General features: G+C 45.4%; 1 protein-coding gene across 1 annotated transcript in view; it reads left to right on the top strand.

Moving 5' to 3' along the window:
- Positions 1-554: 554 nt before the first annotated feature.
- Positions 555-19068, top strand: part of LOC147663797 (scavenger receptor cysteine-rich domain-containing group B protein-like) — a gene marked incomplete at its 3' end in the record, with an annotated part of 206849 nt that continues 188335 nt past the window's right edge. The window contains exons 1-5 of the mRNA XM_086950198.1: positions 555-725; positions 2703-3354; positions 8163-8186; positions 8273-8308; positions 10439-10753. Of these exons, the coding sequence (XP_086806324.1) occupies positions 555-725; positions 2703-3354; positions 8163-8186; positions 8273-8308; positions 10439-10753 (1198 nt within the window). The remainder of the gene's footprint in view (positions 726-2702; positions 3355-8162; positions 8187-8272; positions 8309-10438; positions 10754-19068) is intronic.

Consider the following 19068-nt stretch of genomic DNA (forward strand, 5'->3'; position numbering starts at 1 on the left):
CCGCCATCTTGGACAGCAGTGACCGAAGCGCCGGGGAAGGCGACAGAGGATCCGCGCGGCTTCATAGACCGCACTGCGATTCCCCCCGAGCGCATTGAGCGGCAGAGAGCACATTTACCAAATAGACCTCGGGACACCCCCGCCAGGATTGGGTTCTGTGAGCAGGAAGCGCCCACACGGAGTACTCCTCCTGCGTCCATTGGGATCTACCTGGCAGTGACTCGGGCCCCCCCACCAACGTCCAGGGGCCCGAGCAATAGTCCCGACGGCCACAAACAAGGGGTGGAGCAGCAGGGGGGCGGAAGGCAGCAATCCTCAGTAGCCTACCCCACAAACCAGTCCAGGACTTGACCAGCAGCCCCACGCCACCATACAGCGAACGCCCTGTCCAGCCTGATTTCACTACTGGACGCAGCAACCAAAGCATCTCTCAGACGTTTCACCTCGCTCCGGCACCCAGCGTGAGCCCCAGGACAACCCCCCGGGTGGCTGCGTGTGGAGGATAGGGAGGAACGGCGCCTACATAAAGTCCAGTCAGCCCGAGAAACGCTGAGATGGCCGGCAAGGGGCCTAAAAACGCGGCGGCGCAGACGCGCCTGGACCGGTTCGCGTACGAAAAGCCCGGCTCTCCCTCGCAAGAAGCCAAACCACAATCGAGCAAGACGGCCGAAGTGACCAGTAGCAAGAAGGCGACCATTGACGACGTCATGCGAGTCCTCACGCAGGTACAAGCCACGGTGGGATCAATCTCAGCCGAGATCACACTTATAAGGGCGGACTTTCACAAGATGACGGAGAAAGTGAATAATATGGAGGTGGTGACCAAGTCCTTGGTTGAAGACGTGTCGGAGCTGCAAATCAACATGGAGCGCATCTCAAAAGAAAACAGGGAACTGCGCGACAAGCTCGATGACCAGGAAGGGCGCTCGAGACGGAACAACATACGTATCATAGGTGTGCCAGAATCGGAAGACACAAGGGCGATGGACCTCTATGTGGAGAACCTAATCAAAGAGACTCTGAAACCCAAAGGACTCTCCGCCTTCTTCACTGTGGAAAGGGCGCACCGGGTACCGGGCGGGGGCCCTAAGACTGGAGCTAACCCCAGACCGATAATAGCAAGACTCTTCAACTTCAGGGACCGGGACGCCATCCTGCAGGCAGCAAGGAACTCGCCTCCCATCAAGATCCAGAACGCGACACTTGCATTCTTTCCTGATTACACGGCCGAGGTTGCACGGAGGAGGAGAACCTTCTTTGAAGTGAAAAAAGAACTGAGAGCCAGAGAAATCCCATACTCTATGCTTTTCCCAGCCAAACTTCGAGTCGTAGCCGACAACAAGACTTGTTTTTTTGATTCCCCGGAAGTGGCGCGGGACTGGCTGGAGGGATGGAGGACAGCGGGCCGCCCTCGTCGCTCCAACAGACAGACTAAACACCGTACTGCAGGCTCCCGACAGGGCTCGCAAACCAACGACGAAGATATAGAACTCCAGTCCCCGTTGGCCGAACATCAGGAGGACAGTGCAGACGGAGAACAATGAATCACTGCAATTGTTTGTTGAACCGATGGAGAAGAGCAATGACAAGGTCGCCATGGACACTGGGTGGAAGGGCCTCCGCAGCTGAGGAAGGGGGCCGCTGACCACGGAGAAACCTTCACCCCAGCGAGCAAGTACTATGTTACGGGTTGGGATCAGGCACTCTGCTGAGTTTGGGGGGCGGGCAGTTTGGAGTCCGTTGAGCAGGGGGGCAGGGAGGGGGGAGTTGGGGGTGGGATGGGGTTCTGGTTCTTAGTTTCTACACAGGGTCATGATAGCTACGATAGGGCACACAAACACAGAATGGTGAGGTTACGATACACGGGCCTCCTGGTCCTCCACGCACGAAAATCTTCCGTCCACACACCCGGCCATGGTGGGGGAGGGCACTGATATAGGGCAGGCCGCCCCGTTACGCCTCATGTCCTGGAACGTGAGGGGTCTGGGTGATAAAATTAAGCGAGGACTGGTCCTGCAAAGCATAAAAAGATTGAACCCCGCCCTGGTCCTGCTACAAGAAACGCACCTCACCGGCACGGCCACAAAGGCCCTAGACAGGAAAGGCTACAGTATGCTAGTCCACTCTGAGTTCACGAAGGGATCCCGGGGCACCGGGATATTAATTCACCGTTCCTCCAGGTTTATAACCCAATCAACTGCAGTAGACACACAAGGGCGCTTCGCAGCGGTACATGGGCAATGGGAGGGAAAGCCGCTCAACGTGGTATCGGTATATATTCCGCCGGCACTACACACCATAGCCTTCCCGGAACTGGGGAAATTCTTATTAGACCTTCCAGAGGGGGACCTAGTAATGGGTGGGGATTTTAATGCAGTGGCACACGACTCCCTAGACCGATACCCAATGCGTACACAAACACCGGGACACTCCAAACTACTTGACTTCATGGAAGTGCAGGGCTTAGTAGACATATGGAGGCGACTCCACCCAGGCGACCGGCAGTACACATACTACTCGGCAGTCCATGACAGCCTATCACGGATTGACTATTTCCTGACGTTGGGAGGGGGTCTCCTTGCTTTCACTGATTCTCAGATCAGACCGCGAGGGGTCTCCGACCACTCCCCGCTGACACTGACACTGTCCAACCGGGAACGGACCTACAGACGAGTTTACCCTATCTACCCGGGTTACCTCAGGGAACCGGGCATAGCCAAGGTTTGAAAAGAAATACACGCTCCTACCTCACCGAGAATGTGGGATCAGTGGATTCGCCTACAATCCTGTGGGAAGCCTACAAAACAGTACTCCGCGGACAGGCGATTTCAGTGATCACACAGCACAAACACACACAGCGTCAGGAACTGGTGGGCCTAGAGGACCAGCTAGACAAGGCAACACAGGAACACGAAAGGAACCCGACTGGGGACACCCAGCATGCGCTCCAACTAGCCCAGCAACGCCATACCGGCTTTCTGCGCCGTAGAGTGAAAGAAAATATGTTAGCAACTACGAGCAGGGTGTATGATGCTGGTGATAAAGCAGGGAAGCTTCTGGCGTGGCTGGAGAAGGCGCGGGGAGGTCAGAGGGCCATACTCCAACTGAAGGACCCTAGTGGTGAGATACAAACCAGTCCGGCACGGATAGTGGAACTCCTGGCAGACCATTTCCACTCCGTGTACTCCCCTGACTATGTGGTCACACGGGAGATGGCAGAGAGTTCTCTCATAGGAGTGCCGACCCGCACTCTCTCCCCAGACCAACGGGATGAGCTTGAATCCGACCTGACGGCGGAAGAAATACAGATGGCCATAACCGCACTACACCCGGGGAAGGCGCTAGGCCCCAATGGTGTGCCGATAGAGTGGTACAAACTCATGTCCGAAACGCTATCCGCACCATTGCTCGATATGTTCCAGGAGTGTCGGGCGCAGGGCCGATTGCCTCCTGACCAACGCACGGCCACAATTGTCACGATACCTAAGCCCGGCAAACCCCCTGAGGAATGCGGATCATACCGCCCGATCTCCCTCCTTAACGCCGAAAGTAAAATACTTGCGAAATTGTTGGCCACCAGGCTGCTGTCCCATCTAACACATCTGATACACCCAGACCAGTCAGGCTTCATGCCGCACCGGAGCACGGCGCTGAATTTGAGGCGGCTGCATGGGGTGCTGTCCCGAGCCCCGCAGCTGGAGGAACCGGCAGCGGTACTGTCACTGGATGCCAAAATGGCGTTTGGCATGGTGGAGTGGCGCTATCTCTTTGCGGTCCTGGAACACATGGGTTTTGGCCCGACGTTCATATCGTGGGTCAGACTACTGTACACCGATCCCGTGGCGCGGGTAACCGCGAACGGACATATTTCAAGGGAGTTTCCGTTGGCAAGGGGCACGAGACAGGGATGCCCACTCTCGCCACTACTGTTCGCCCTAGTGCTAGAACCCCTGGCCACGATTATCAGAACCACCCAGCTGCTGAAAGGCATACAGTGGGGAGGTGGATGGGAGGATAGGGTATCTCTGTACGCCGACGACATGCTCGTCTACCTCATGGACCTCGTGAACAGTATCCCGGTTTTACTGGCACTGTGCGAACGCCATGGTGCGGCTTCAGGTTACAAACTTAACTGGTCCAAGTCCGTACTCTATATGGTGCAGGGCGACCTTCCAGCCCTGCCTGAGGATTGCCAACTGCTCATAGAACACATCTCCTTTAAGTACTTAGGGATACGGATTACGAGGGACCACTCAACCTTCCTTGAACTGAATCTTAAGCCCCAGCTAGACAGACTAAAGTCAGACGTGCGCCTCTGGAAAAATCTCCCCTTGACACTCCTAGGTAGAGCAGCGCTCTTCAAAATGATGGCGCTACCTCGCTTCCTCTATGTTTTAGAGAATACGCCAGCGATGGTCCCCGTAACATTCTTCCGTCAAGTGTCGGCACAACTATCCGGCCTTCTGTGGGGAGACAAACCAGCCAGGGTTGCGCAGGTGAAATTAACTAGGGACTGGTATAGTGGGGGGATAGCCCTCCCCAACCTCGAACTGTACTACTGGGCCGCACACCTCAAGGTGATCAACCAGTGGGTCCACGCAGCACAGGACGACCCCGCATATGAGGCGGATAGACGCCAACTGGGCACATCCACCCTTCTAGCCCCACTCTACAACAAAGGTATAGCAAGGAAGCTGGAGGGACCTACCAAACACACAGTAGCCATCTGGCACAAAGCGCAAAGACGGCTGGCGTGGGAGGGAGTGATTACTAAACTCACGCCACTATGGGACACCAAAGCCCTCGGTAACCTGCGCAGTTCAAAAGGGTTTGAGCAATGGGACACCATTGGGATCTCTACGGTGGGCGACCTGTGGACAAGGGAAGGCGTGCTCTCCTTTGCGACCCTGAGGGAGCAATACAGCCTTGAGGTGACCGAAACATATAGATACATACAAATTAGACACGCACTCTTGTCAGTGTTGGACTCAGGTGTGACACTCCCGGAGTCGGCTCCGTTAGAGGACCGATTGCTTACGGACTACATGGAGTCAAGTGCAACCTCCCTCACTTACCGCAAACTGCTAAACAACCTGCCGGATCCCCTCGGAAAACTGAAGGAATATTGGGAGGACGAGATTGGGGACCTGGACGAGGCAGACTGGAACGCAGCCCTGGCATCTCCCAGGGAAGCAGGTATTTCCACCCGATTCAGGTTGGTCCAATTTAAGATACTGCACAGGGTCTACTACACCCGCACGACACTACATAAAATACGCAGAGCAGACCACCCGTATTGCCTGAGAAACTGTGGGGAGGAGGGTACACTGTTCCACACTATATGGACCTGTCCAACTATACAGAACTACTGGAGGTGTGTAACACGCACGATCAGCCAAACCCTCCAGAACCCGTTCACGCCCGATCCCAGAATCTGCCTCCTAAATGTGTGGGGCCCAACAGACTTGCCACTACATGCGAAGAGTTGGGTGGTCATTGGCGTAATGATGGCAAAGCGTGATATTGCAAAAAACTGGGGGGCACTGGAGGCACCAACTCTGGCACAATGGTGCAGAAATATGGATGTGCTTATGGTGACAGAGAGGGCTGTGTATCAACAAAGACATAATCCACGCAAATGGAATAGAATTTGGACACCATGGAACACATATAGGGGGGACATTTGTGAGCCTCTTCCTGAGGAGGAGGATGGGGACAGCTCTGGGGATGAGGTGGATCTGGAGTAGTGGGGGGGAGGGAGGGATGGAACCCGGGTACGGAGCCTGTCACAAAGACTTGGGAACTGTAAGTGCAGGCAAGAATGTTATTACAAGTAAATGCGTTCAGAGTGGCTAGAGGCCCATGGACACACCAATGTTACACTGGACTACTGTGCCGGATCGTGAACTTTGACCCTTGAAGTAGCAAGTTTTAAGTTGGGGGGGTAAAATGCAAAAGTTGCTCTATTGATCGTAGGCAGCTGAATGTTGAGGCTGCTCTGCTGAACGAATAACTGTCATTTTATACCTTGTGATAGCAACGACAAAAATAAAATTAAAAAAAAAAAAAAAAAACGATGATTACCCCACTAGTAATCTACATGGCCAGTATGTTGCCTATGACACTCTGTAATGATTTTGAACATGTTCATCTGGCAAATGGAGAGGCCCAGAAGAAACTTCAACTATCCAAAGCAAAAGGGGGACTGTGCCTTCCAAACTTCAGGAACTATCAAACTGCTTATCTTTGCAAGCAAGGATCTAACTGGCTATTAACCGACTGTGACTATACCCCAGTAAGGGTGGACATAGAAAGGTCAATCATCAACGAAATACCTTTACCTGCTCTCCTAACCATGGATATCTCTTCCATCCCTAATTCTAAATATATCTTCCAAAATACTAAAAGAGCCCTACTACGCCTGGAACGAAAATCAATAGTAAAAATCATCAAATCAAACTTAGCCTTCTATGGTGCACCCAAAACCTAAAGGTGTGTGAAAAAATGTTGTTCTGGGAAAAATGGTCAAATAACGGCATACATCTAATCAAAGACCTCTTTATAGGGAAACTCCCTGTTATTTTCTCTGAATTGCAATCACGGTTTGCTTTTGTACCCCTAGATTTCTATACATTTCTGAGACTAAAGGCACAGCTCACATTACGTTCAATAATACCCACCGAACCGTCGATCCTACCAAGGATATCCCAGCTTCTAAACACAGGGCACATTATATCTAAGATCTACAAACTGTTATCCCTAAAACTACGCAAATTGCACCTGAAAAGCGAGATAAAATGGGAATCTGAATCTAACACTAGGAACATCCCCTTCGACTGGGACAAGATACAAAAAACTCCCTTCTCAAACACAATCTCTCCAATACTATCTAAAATGAAACATATGCTAATAAACAGAACATATTGGACCCCTGAAAGGATCTTTAAACTCAACCTCAGCGAGAGCCCTACATGCTGGAATTGTAACGCACATGTCAATGATCTAGCTCACATGCTCTTCCTATGCCCCATCCTACAAACATATTGGGACAAAATATATGAGTATAAACAAAACATTGTATATCAAACCCCCCAGGGAATTCTCCTATATCCTTCTGGGAATCTAGACCCAATGCTTCCGGATGAACATGAACACTATCTGCTACACCTAATGCTTACGCTTGCCTGCAAAATAGTACTAAATAAATGGAAAAACTCTAAAGAAGTCTCCTTCAGAATGTGGCAAGAATGGTTGTCTTTTCTCAGAGGGTCTGATAATATCTCTATACACTCTTTGCCCTGGCACCCCCACATAGGAAGGTATGGTGGTCCATTGATGCCTTTTCCTTTAAATATGACACTCCGTGAAACTCATAAGTCCCAACAGTTCAACACATACACTCAACTGAACCGCTTGAGGACTACCACTACACAAACACCCTCCACATAGGGTGTTACATGCTACCCCATGATATCTGAATACTATACTGTTGGATCCGATTTGGGTAGACATGTGTGAATCGCTTGTTAATTGATGTCTTGACATTAATTTTGCACTTAGATATGGGAATGTGATTACTATATTACTGTATCCATTGTTCTAACATGTTATCCTTATAGTGCATCATATACAAACTTTTATGTACTCAATAGCACGCCTGCAAAGTAACTCTATCACAGTCCGACTGAAGAATGTGATATACACATACCGCCTATATCTCTAACATAACCGCAATTCCAACCACCACTCACCTGGTAAACTCTTGGCATTTTCCTCTTTTTTTGTAGTACCTCCTTGCTTTTTATTTATTTTGACTGTCAGTATTATTGCTAATATTGTTAGTATGATTTACAATGTTCTTTTCTTGAAAACCCAACAAAAACAATTTGAGAGAAAAGAATGACCTTTGCTCAGCCTCAAAGACGCCCACTGTGTTTTGCAAAATTGAAGGGTTGAGGCTCCTCTGTCCACAATGATGGGCCGCCCATGCAGGCTGACATCACTAACCACACTTATTTACACATGACATGAACTAACCAAGGCTCTCATACAACTGTGCAACTTGAGTTGAAAGGCTCAAAACACATGAACCAATTTATCTTGAGCCACTACAGTTCAGTTACCCTGTGTGCTAATCCTCTTTTCTCTTTTTCTCCTTGCAGCTGCTATCTTACCATCAACAACAGGTAAGAATTGCAGATCATTCACTGCTATGTGACATGTCTGATCCATCTTGAGCACTTACAGCTTGCTTTTTTCAATTCTTTCCCAGCTCAAATCCATGTTCCAGGAAGTACGTATGCCCCAGGTAAGACCTTTCATGTTAACATTAACATTAGTGTGGCAAATACAGAAATATGCTTTAGTGATGCTTGTCTTCATATGTGGGCCAGAGATGCCCCAGTGTTTCGATTTGTCAAAACATGGTGAAACCATGTGAGCGTAGTGTGAAGTTAGAGCAGAAAAACTTGTATTAAGATTTCGCCTGGAACGATAGAGAATTATTATTGTTTTTTCTTTCTATGATTTCAGTAGCCAGACAACATGAAACAAGTCAGGCATAGCTACTTTTAGGGGTCAGTATGACTGTGACTTACTTTTTAGATATGTTACTAGTCTCTGGTGACTGGTGACCTGTTTATGCTTGAATATCATACTCCACTGCTGGGAAAAAGCAAGTGTATTTTAGTTAGGGCATGCCTAAGTGCTAGTGGTCTCATCTAAGTTGAGCAGATCTCTTAATTATTTCTCTTTGTTAAAAATAAAAAGCTACACCATGTCCCTACTCACCACATCACTGTGAGCTCATCAAATGTTACTCCTCGCATCAGTTGTCTATTAAGGGTACCTTCATCAGGTCCAGAACTTTAAAAACTTTTTCCACTGCCTGCGTGATTCCATAACATTTGTTTGGAAATAGGTAGAAGCACCATGTTTGGTCTCTAATGAGTTCTAATTTAAGATCCCTTTTAATATTAAAGTTGGACTTTAATTCACAATTATGAAAATGCCAATTTTAGAGAGTTACAGTAAACATGGGCAACTCAGTAACCTCTTGAAATCTTGGGTAAATACAGACAAAATAACGAAAAAGGCTGATGAGGGATTCATTCAAACACTGACTCATTACAGATAAATAAATTATATCAACAATATATGCATACATAAAAATAGCAAACATCAAAGTGATAAAGAAACTAATTCAATATTCAGGCACACACAAAAACACAAACGTTTTTTAGTAAAGGTCGAACCAAAACCAAAGACATAAACTATGGGTTACACAAATTCCAGCATCCAACAGACCAGTGACTCACAATTGTCCCATCAAGTCCATTGATAGGGCCAAAAGTACTGTTAATCCACTCTTACAAGAAGATAGTTAAAACTGGACACAATGCATTGATAACAGCATTTTTCGTATACTGACAAAAGTCGAACTGGTTTCAAAGAAGCATCAAAGTTTTGTCTCTTACATAGTTAATATGTGAGACAATCCTAAGGACAATGCTTAGAAACAAAATACCGTATATATTTCACCATTTAGTGTCATCTGTCACAGGACACTCTACATAGCCTTTAATTTTGAAAGTTACCCAGGCTAGAGAAATCATGTTACAGTTAAGGAACATTTAAATTTCCTGTGCTTTAAAGGGAAGTATGGTTGGTAACGGTGTGTGTTTTTCGAGAACTGGTGGGTTCACCTGCCTTCTACCCAGTGTTAATTGGGAATTGGAATAGTTATAAATTACAAAACTCCAGGAACTTGTGGGATATCATTCAAGAATTATAAACGTGCTTCTCTCCTGTGGATGTTACTGACAGATAGCATTTTCGTCAACAAGATAATGAAGATGAAAGGTCTGTGTTTTTAAAGTTCTGCAGCAAATTGTAGCTTCAGCAACAAGTTACTTTACCCTCAATTGGATTCCAAATTAATGGCTGTGGTTAAGTATAATATTACTTCCGTTTAAGGGTTCTTTAGATGTATGTATGTATGTATTGCTTACTTGTATAGCGCATAAAATGTCACACAAAGGGTATCCTGGTGCTTTGACTTATCCAGACTAACACAGACGCCTCACTACACTGCCCTGGGGAACAGATGGGACTTCAGACCTTTTTTAAATAAGCAGAATTCCCCCATGCTCCTTAGAGTCACTGGCAGGGAGTTCCAGAGTTTGGCAGCAGTGTATCCAAAAGAACGGCCTCCCATCCGAATCCTCCGGATCTTAGGGACTGTGACCAAATAGGCAGATGAGGAACGAAGAGTTCAAGAGGTCGAGTACCAGGAGAAAAGCTTTTGTAATGGGACAGAATGTGAAGACATAACCTTAAATTATAATCGTTAGTTTCTCTTTTGTATCTTTGGTAGTCCAGAGATGATTTTGGACTTTGAATTTGTTCACCTTCTGGTTCCCTCTGCTTTTTTCTCCAGTGCGTTTCCCTATCCGACTCCAGAATGGTGGCAGCAGATGCGCTGGCCGCGTTGAAGTCTACTACAACTCCTCCTGGGGGACGGTGTGTGATGACTTGTGGGACCTAAGTGATGCAGAGGTTGTGTGCAGAGAGCTTGGCTGTGGCTGGGCAGTTTCTGCTCCAGGCTCTGCCTATTTTGGTCAAGGCAATGGAAGCATTCTTCTAGACGATGTCAGCTGCAGCGGCTCAGAGTCCTCCCTGTCAGAGTGCAGTCACTATGGGTGGATGCGACACAACTGTATCCACCTAGAGGACGCTGGAGTCACCTGCTCAGGTAAGGGATTACTTTCATGGAGCCAAAGGTGTTGCTTCTCTGATATCAGTGCCCAGGACAAATTGTTTCTCACCACAGTCATGTTTTCTGCATTCTGTTTTCCATTTGCAGTCGGCATTAACTCCTGTCTTTTCCTGTGCAAGCGTGAAGGGTCAAAGAGAACTGTGTGATAATTAAATGAATAAAAACTAAAGATCTTATTAGATTGATTTCACTTTTAGATTTGGCCTAGACAAAGTCTCATGTTTCTCATGCTTTCATATACATACATGCACACGCACACATATATGTGTGTGGGGTGTGTGTATGTGTATATATATTTATATATATATTTTACATGTGATCAAGGCCGTTTTTGACGGCCGAAACGCGTCATGCTGATGGCGAGGGAAAAATAAAGCCACCTCTTTGATTCAACTACTTGGTGTTTTGGAGATCTGTTCCTGATGGTTATGTGAGGAGTCACATTGCAGGGCCTTGTTTCTATATATATATATATATATATATATATATATATATATATATATATAAAGAGTAAAATATACTATCTCTTGCGATTGTTGAGTTAAGGAAGCGGTCATTACACAGGGGATGTGAAGCCTTGAGTAGGTCATGATGCCCATCTGCTCCCTCAATAATAGTAATAAATAGCATACCTTTCTCTGCACGACTGCATATATGCTATGCAGGTGGCGTACGTTTACGCGTGTTTGTATGTTTCTGGAATCTATCATGTCAGATTGTAAGGAACATACTGTATCTGTGTGTTCCTGGGTCCAATTTCTTGCTGAGAATTCAGGTTTAATTAAGTCATAATAAGGTTTTACTCTTTCTGCATAATCCAAAATGTATTTTCAACCAAATGTTTGGAATCCCAGTACTGATTGTAAAATTTTCAATGATTTTGGAGGTTGGAGCAGCTTGTATTTTTCCCAAAAATTGGCTGCCAGGCTTTTTCCTTTACTGAAAAGCTTGTATCCTCAAATCAGGTCACTGAGGTGGGCTTTTTTTATTTTTTTAAAGTTACATTCGTAGCCCTCAGATGCAAATCCCAAAATAATAGTATTCACTCTGTTCAAGTGTTCCTCTAGGTAATTGTCCGTCAGATAAATATCAATCACATAGGACAATGCCTCTTTATCCAATTTTTGAAGTAACTCTGCCCGAAAGAAACCCGAGCTGTTCTTATACCCCTGGGGCAGTCGCCAACATTGCGAGAGGGACCCTAGCACTGAGAATTCTGTTCAATGCCTACTTTCAGGCGCATTTGAGATATCAAGTGTTGTTTTGTATTTTTTCTGCACAATATTGTTTATTAATGCGGCACTGTGTGCATTTTGAATTGCAAATGTCTTAGTGCAAGTGTTTAACTGTCTGTAATCTAAAACTAGACAATATGTATAATTGGGTTTCATTACTGGAAACAAAGGATTGCTAATTTGAGAGGTGCATGTTTCAATCACACCCTGGTATTCAAGTTGATCCATTACCTGGTTTTTAGCTTCTTGCTTTATTGGACGCAGCCTCTGTGCAGTTGGAGTATTTTGTATAAGAATTATGTGGTGGGTTGAATCCTCATCCCATCCAACATGGTTTTTGTATAAAGCTGGAGCTTTGGCTACCGCCCACTCCCTTGCATATGTGTAATGCAAGTGCCTGGGAATATGAACTGAGAATGCCTGCATAATTGCCGTTTCCCCTCTAGGGAAATCCATGATCAATGCAGGCGGCCAATCTTGTTCAGCTAACAGAATGTGATAGCCAAACTTAAGGTTCTCCCAAAAGAGACCACTATCTTTTCTACACGTGTCCCCCTCCATTTGGATAGTTATTTCATATAATTTATGTGGGACACTTACCCTAGTAGAAGGTGTTTCCACCGTGATATAATCATTAAAGTCCGCTATCACCAGAAATTCCATCAGGTTCTGGCGAGCTATTGTTACCTCTGCTGCACTGTCTAGCATCGTCAGAGCCTATTCCCTGTTCAGTAGTCGAGTCCTCAGAATTCTGGGCATGTCTGATCTTTGTACCTGCAACCTTCTTCTTTTTGACCTGTGGCTTTTGCTTTGGCTTTTCTTCTTTTTTGGAAGTGTAATCGTGAGCAAGCTGCTTGTCTCTGGACTTTGTACGCTCTTCTTCTCTTTCTGACCGTCCTTCCCTCTCTGAGTTTTTCGATGAAGCCTAAAAGGAACATGAGGAACGTGTATGAGTATCCTGATACCTGTCAGGTTTCCTAATATTATTCCTATTCCTGAGATTATACCTCTTTTCAGAGGGCTACTCTGGAGGAGATCTACCTCGGGATTGAGATCTGTTTCCCTTAAATGTTTCTTCTTTTTTATCATCCCACTTTTTTTTAGAAGAAGCAGGTTTCTGCTTTGAAGTGTCCTTTTCAGGACTGCCCATTAGTTGTGGTTTTAAAGCTTTCCCACCCAAACAGCCTCTGCCTAATTCTGCATATGCAGTTTCAATTATTTTTGGTAGTTCATGTTCCTGTTCTGAAGGACTGAACTCCCTTAGGCATTGGCGGATAGCCACTGACGCTGCTTCCCCTTTTATATTAGCTAAAATTATGGCTGATACATGGGCATTGCTTAGTTCAGAGCAGGCTCTGCTCCGTACTCGTTCTGTATTTGTCTTAATACATCGAGTATCACTACTAATGAAGGAATACCATGATTCCTGGTATAAATGGCAGCAAAGACTGTACCCCAAGTGGTACAATCCTCTATTTGTGGTGTTATCCCCATGGGCAAGCAGATTGTTAGCATTCTGTGTTTTTCATGCAAATAGTGTTCGGGAATACTGCCTCTAACTTTGTTATTTTCTGAGCTCCCAGAATGGCATTTGTTCGCGTTTTGTGGGCATTTTGCCCATTACTCCATGTAATATTTGTGGTGTGATTTTAGTTGCTGTACCCTGTGAATGAGTACCATTATTTGCAACTGTTGCTGGTTGGACTGTGAAAGTCCTCATGATGAATTACGTCATGTTTCTGTAAATGTTATTTAAATTTTTGTGTTGTATGATTTAGTCTCCTTGTGGCATTGTTTCAATGTCAGGATGTGGTGCGTAGGCTGCTAATATCGGCCATGTTGCCCCTTCTCCTCTGAGCGGGCCTAATCTTACTCTTCTTCTTATGTGGGGTAGGGCGCCTTTAAGCCAGTACAAATATTCCTGGTACGCAAGTGGAACCTCTATGTCCTTGAAAGGACCATATTCTACTGGTGCATCTCCTTTTGTGTAAGAGTGAAATGTCTTTGTTCTTGCATTTGCTGCTGGGAATGTAACTCACGAATAAAATACCTCTGTTTTGTGAGATTCGTGGGCCTCAATCAAGAAAACTACTATGTTAACCCTGGATGATAATCCATGCTCTAGCGGTCTCAGGGTGACTGTATTTCTGAATTTTTTGCTGCAATGGGAATTGCGTCTCCATCTTCTTCTCCAGCGAGGAGGTGCAGATCTACTATTACGTCACCTCCTGTCCCTGTCATTTTTGTAAAGAAGAACTTTGTTCAAGGTAACTAAGATAAGGTTTTAATGCACAATTCTAGGAACACTGTGTCCTTCAAGCTTGATTAACCAGCACTTAATAAATAGGACATTTTGCCTACTCAGCTGTGGCAGAGTTAGTGTCCACCCACTCCAGACTTCTCTGGTATTTTGTGGGTAGGGGACTCTGAGAGTAGAACGACTGAACTCCTCAGATTCTACTGTTAAATAAGTACCCAACCAACGCTGGGCTCCATGTCGTGTAGTTCCTATATATCCTATATAGGATCTGCCTGTCTGGATAACATAAACTGTGGGTTTGGTGGCAGACTCGTCCGAGCAACCCCACCGGATATGTTAGCCTGTTTTGCCTAAGCTATCTCAGAGTGCCACTAGAGTCTCCTCTTATCGGGGGGACAATAGTTTCTGGCAACCTCAGAGCATGACAACCCTGATCCCTCAGGATCGTGGAAACAATATACTACTTTTTGCTCAGTCACTCATGCTCCCTTAGTTTGTCTCAGAGATACATAGAATAATCAGTCTGGGTGTTTCAATAAGGGTTTATTGAACAGTTGCTTTTCTAGTGTAGAATAGATTTTCTGTAACAACCATTAGAGAGTAGCAGAGATACATGATTAGCAGTGTACTATAAAAGTAAAGGGATGGTACAGTTCTACTATTTTGCAATAATCATGAATATATACAAGCACATAAAATACATGATAAGAAAGTGCGTACTCTTATGATGTCTCCCTAACTAGATGTACCTAAATGTACCTAGCATCGGTGTAGGTGTTATGCCAAAAAGCCCTCTAGGATCTAGTCAACCCCATTACCTGAAAATGAGAGAATATGGGACCCCGTCCTGGTCTCGAGTAGGACACCCCGTGCAGGATGTTAGACCACTGCTAGCAACAGCGTCTGCATGCAGGAACCTCAGCATCTCTGGTCAGTGTGTCAGCCGGGAAGTCAAAGTCTCCTCTGTCTGTCTAAGCAAGACATAATGTATATATACCTACAGGTCTCCTCAGGGGTCCTACCTTGCTGTGTTACTGTGTCGGCCTAAAGGATGACGTTGGGCTTGAACTTTAACATAGATATTATACAGGAGATGTTCATTCTAATGTGAGTCCTGCTGTGCTTCCAAGAAGCCTCATGCATAATGTATGACTATTGAACCACAGAAAAACCTGTGTTCTGAATGCAGTGTCATATCTAGGTAAAAGGTCAGTCCCTATGAACCTAGATGAAAGGTTGCAGTGTTTACCTGCTCATATTTAGGGTACCTATATGGAATTTAATAGTAGCTATTGAAAAAAGTTTATAAACATCTCCATAGGCCAAGAGTATAATTTGTGTAGAAATTAATGAGTTTGGGAAGAGGTCATGACAAAGGAAGGTGTGAAGCCTTGAGTGGGTCATAACGACCCTCCACTCCATCAATAATAGTGATAAATAGCATATTTTCTCTTCACAGCTACATATATGATTTGCTATTGTTCCACACACAGTAGTGATTAACTAAGGTATATAAACATCTCCATAGGACAAGAGGTACATTTTTGCAGCAAGAAAAAATCACCATAATTAAGCTTTCGATGTTGGGCCTCTAGTTTTTTTGCCTGTCAACTGATTTTAGAAGGGACTCATTGATCACTAAAAAGTAGTTTTCCTTGCACTCTATTAATATTAGAGTAAAAGTATGTTTATTGGTAAACCTGATTCAAATAAAAAAATTATTTGTGCACATTTATTTGGATTGGCATGGCAGCCGGGGTTGGACATTCATTGAGGGTGGACACAGGGCCTTGCTTAATGGCAAGTCCTGCATCCCAGCCGCTCTGTGAATCGCCAAATGGTGTGCACTGCTGGGGTTGGAGACATGAGGTCGATGGGGTGCTAGATCTAACTGGAGACCAAGGCCTGCCCTAGCCCAGCTGCACAAGGCCAGAGGTTATGATCTGTGGGTGATGGACGCCCGCAGCTCTTTGGCTCACCCCTGCTGTCCTAAGTTTTATTCACGCTCAATGACTAGGGCATCATTATGATGCCAGTTGGACTCTCATCTGACTTGCACCATTGCGAAAGAGGGACCGTCTGCCAAGGAGTAGGCAGTTCCACTACCCTCATTACAATGCAACCGCTTTCACTGCTGTTGCAAGTGTATATTTTCTATTGTGGCTTGTTCTGCCGGCTGCAGTACAAAGCACAATAGAAAATATACACTTTAAAATCCTTCCTGCAACCTGGTGCATGGATGTTTAGGGGCCACCATGGGTGCCCCCAGACACCAAAGTTACTTTCTGCCTGTCATTTCATGGAAGGAGAACTGCCATGAAAGGGCAGGTGGAAAGGGACATTGTAATCCCTACGGGGATGCCTGAGAAGGGACCACTCCTAATGTATGGATTACTGACCATCCGATGGTCCGGTGGGCTCCTTCAGCCAGCCGGAAAGCATCGGATACTGCCTCCTCCTGCTGCCTCTAACCGCACGCATTGTAATGTGCTGGTTGGACCGCAGCAGCTGATGGTGGTCGGACCACATCTGATGACCTCCTTATTCTTTTGTTTAACAATAGAAGCTGGTTTCAAGAAGAGCCTCATTTCGTTTTGTGTACTTTAAATTTTATGAGGTTAAACAACATAATACAACAACACAGTGGAATTGCAACATGGATACAAACATATATATATGCATTTTTGTGGTGTAACAGGGCTAAATCTCTTTGTGCTCTTGCAATCCGTTCTCTAATGAAGATCACTGTCATGCAGCCAAGGCAGTGCAAGCCAATAGGGGTGAATCATGGGTCACCTTCAACCTTCTGCTGCGGGATCTCCTTTTGCAATGTGTCGCCAGAATGGAAGGCTTGCTGTAATGAGTTGGCGGATGTAAATGCAACCTCTTCATAGGCCCTCTTCTTTTTGGCTACAATAAATTGCCCTTAATCCCAAACATTACCAAGCAAATGCTTCAGTGATGTTCTAATGAGTATTTCCCAGATCTTTCGGGGCTGAATCGCTTTTTAAGTAACGAACATGTGACAGATTTTTAAGATACGTTTTTGTCACCAGCTTGGGTGGTAGAGAATTGCTCAGGTGGATACCTGATCTCTTTGGTCTGATGTAAACTGGTAACCAGTGCAGCTTCCTATTAATAATCTATGTGCTGCTCAGTCTGCCCAGAAGCAATAGTTAAAGTTGGCAAAAGTTTGCTTTCCCTAAAAAGGAAACGGAGAGGGTAAACTAGCTGGTGGTCTCTGCTGTGGCACTCCTGGAGCAAGTTTTTAGTGATTGTAATATATGTACAAGAACTATTTGACAGTGGAATATAACAGTCACAGAAATGTGATGAAAACTTTGTGTCTCCAGGGATTTATAAATCCGCCATCATTTCCCTTAGAAATTCCCACGAGTTATAGTATCTCTTTCTGGAACCAAAAATGGCTTATTATCTGGAAATTCGGTGAGACTGTTGCAGCACAGTAGAATTGTGTCTATTTGAGTTTCAAGGATCCGTAAATCTAATAACACAAAAAGGGACCATTCTGATTGGTTAAACAATCCAGACTATCTGAAAAGGCCCCCAACCTGTTGAAACAATGATGCCACCAAAAAAGAGAAAGGAGCCTCCTGATTGGTTAAACAATCCACTCTATAAGCAAAATAAACCCACAGCCTCCAGAGAAAAGGAACCTATACTTTGAAAGACACAATTTTGCCTTAGTCTTTTCAAAGAGACAGCCATATAAATTGATTCCTTCAACGTCATGGCATTTGATCCACAGAAGCAAGCCAGTCAGCATCCATGGCACAGGAAGGGCAATCTTCTGCTTAGCAGGGTGATGATTTTGTGATGGTGCTTTTTACATCAATGTCTCTTGCTGCTCGTCAAAAGAAAAGTGAGAGTTTTGGTGGGTACGTTTTCCACACACCCAACTTGTGATAAGAAGTGTAGTAATGCATGTAGAGTCGCATGCACTCTGTGACCATGAGCTACAGTGTAGACTTCCAGTTGTGTACTTGTTCCAGACAACTGAATGAGAGAAAACATGGGGCATTGCATCTGAAGAAGTACTATTGGGTGTATATTCACAGATAGTGGAGGGATGAGGAGGAATAAAAAGAGATCCAGCCACAATATGTGCAATAACACGTAAAAGAGCACAATGATTGGCGCCCCCAGTTTAGTCAATATTCTTTAACTGGTGAAATAAAATCATATGTGTGGAAGAGATGAACAAATAAGAGATCTCCTTGGCAGTAAAGATCAGTATAAAAATGTCAGAAAGATTTTTACGGAAAGTTTAGTTAAAAAAATGAAGTAATGAAAAAAAGAAAATTTGGCACCAAAAACTGTAAAAAAGATAACTTGTGGGTTGTGTGCATGAACTAGCTGTAGGCTGTGTCCTGCAACTCAACGAGCTGCACAAGGCTGAAGATGTTATGCAGTGGAAGGATGCCCACCCATGTTGCTTGGGTTGTAGGCCTTGCCAGCTCCATGGCTCTATAGCCCACTCCTCTGTGTACAACTTAATTCCAAGCATAGCAGGGTTTGGACACCCAAGGGCAGTGGACCTCGACAGAGGCCAAGGGCTGTGGCCCACCACCACTTTGCATGGCTCAAGGTCATTCACGGTGAGTGTCAGATGTCTTTAAAGTTGTGGTGTGTTGCCTGCCCAATGGGCATTTGGGAACAGGTTCTGAGTGGAAAACCTCCATTAACAGGGTAATGCCTATATGGGGACAGGGTACTATGTTATGCCATAAGTCGGACTATACAGTCAATAGCAGGCCATATGCTCTTGGGGGTAA

This window comes from Lissotriton vulgaris, unplaced genomic scaffold (assembly GCF_964263255.1).
Source record: "Lissotriton vulgaris unplaced genomic scaffold, aLisVul1.2 SCAFFOLD_3532, whole genome shotgun sequence".
In the NCBI taxonomy this organism is placed as follows: Eukaryota; Metazoa; Chordata; class Amphibia; order Caudata; family Salamandridae; genus Lissotriton; species Lissotriton vulgaris.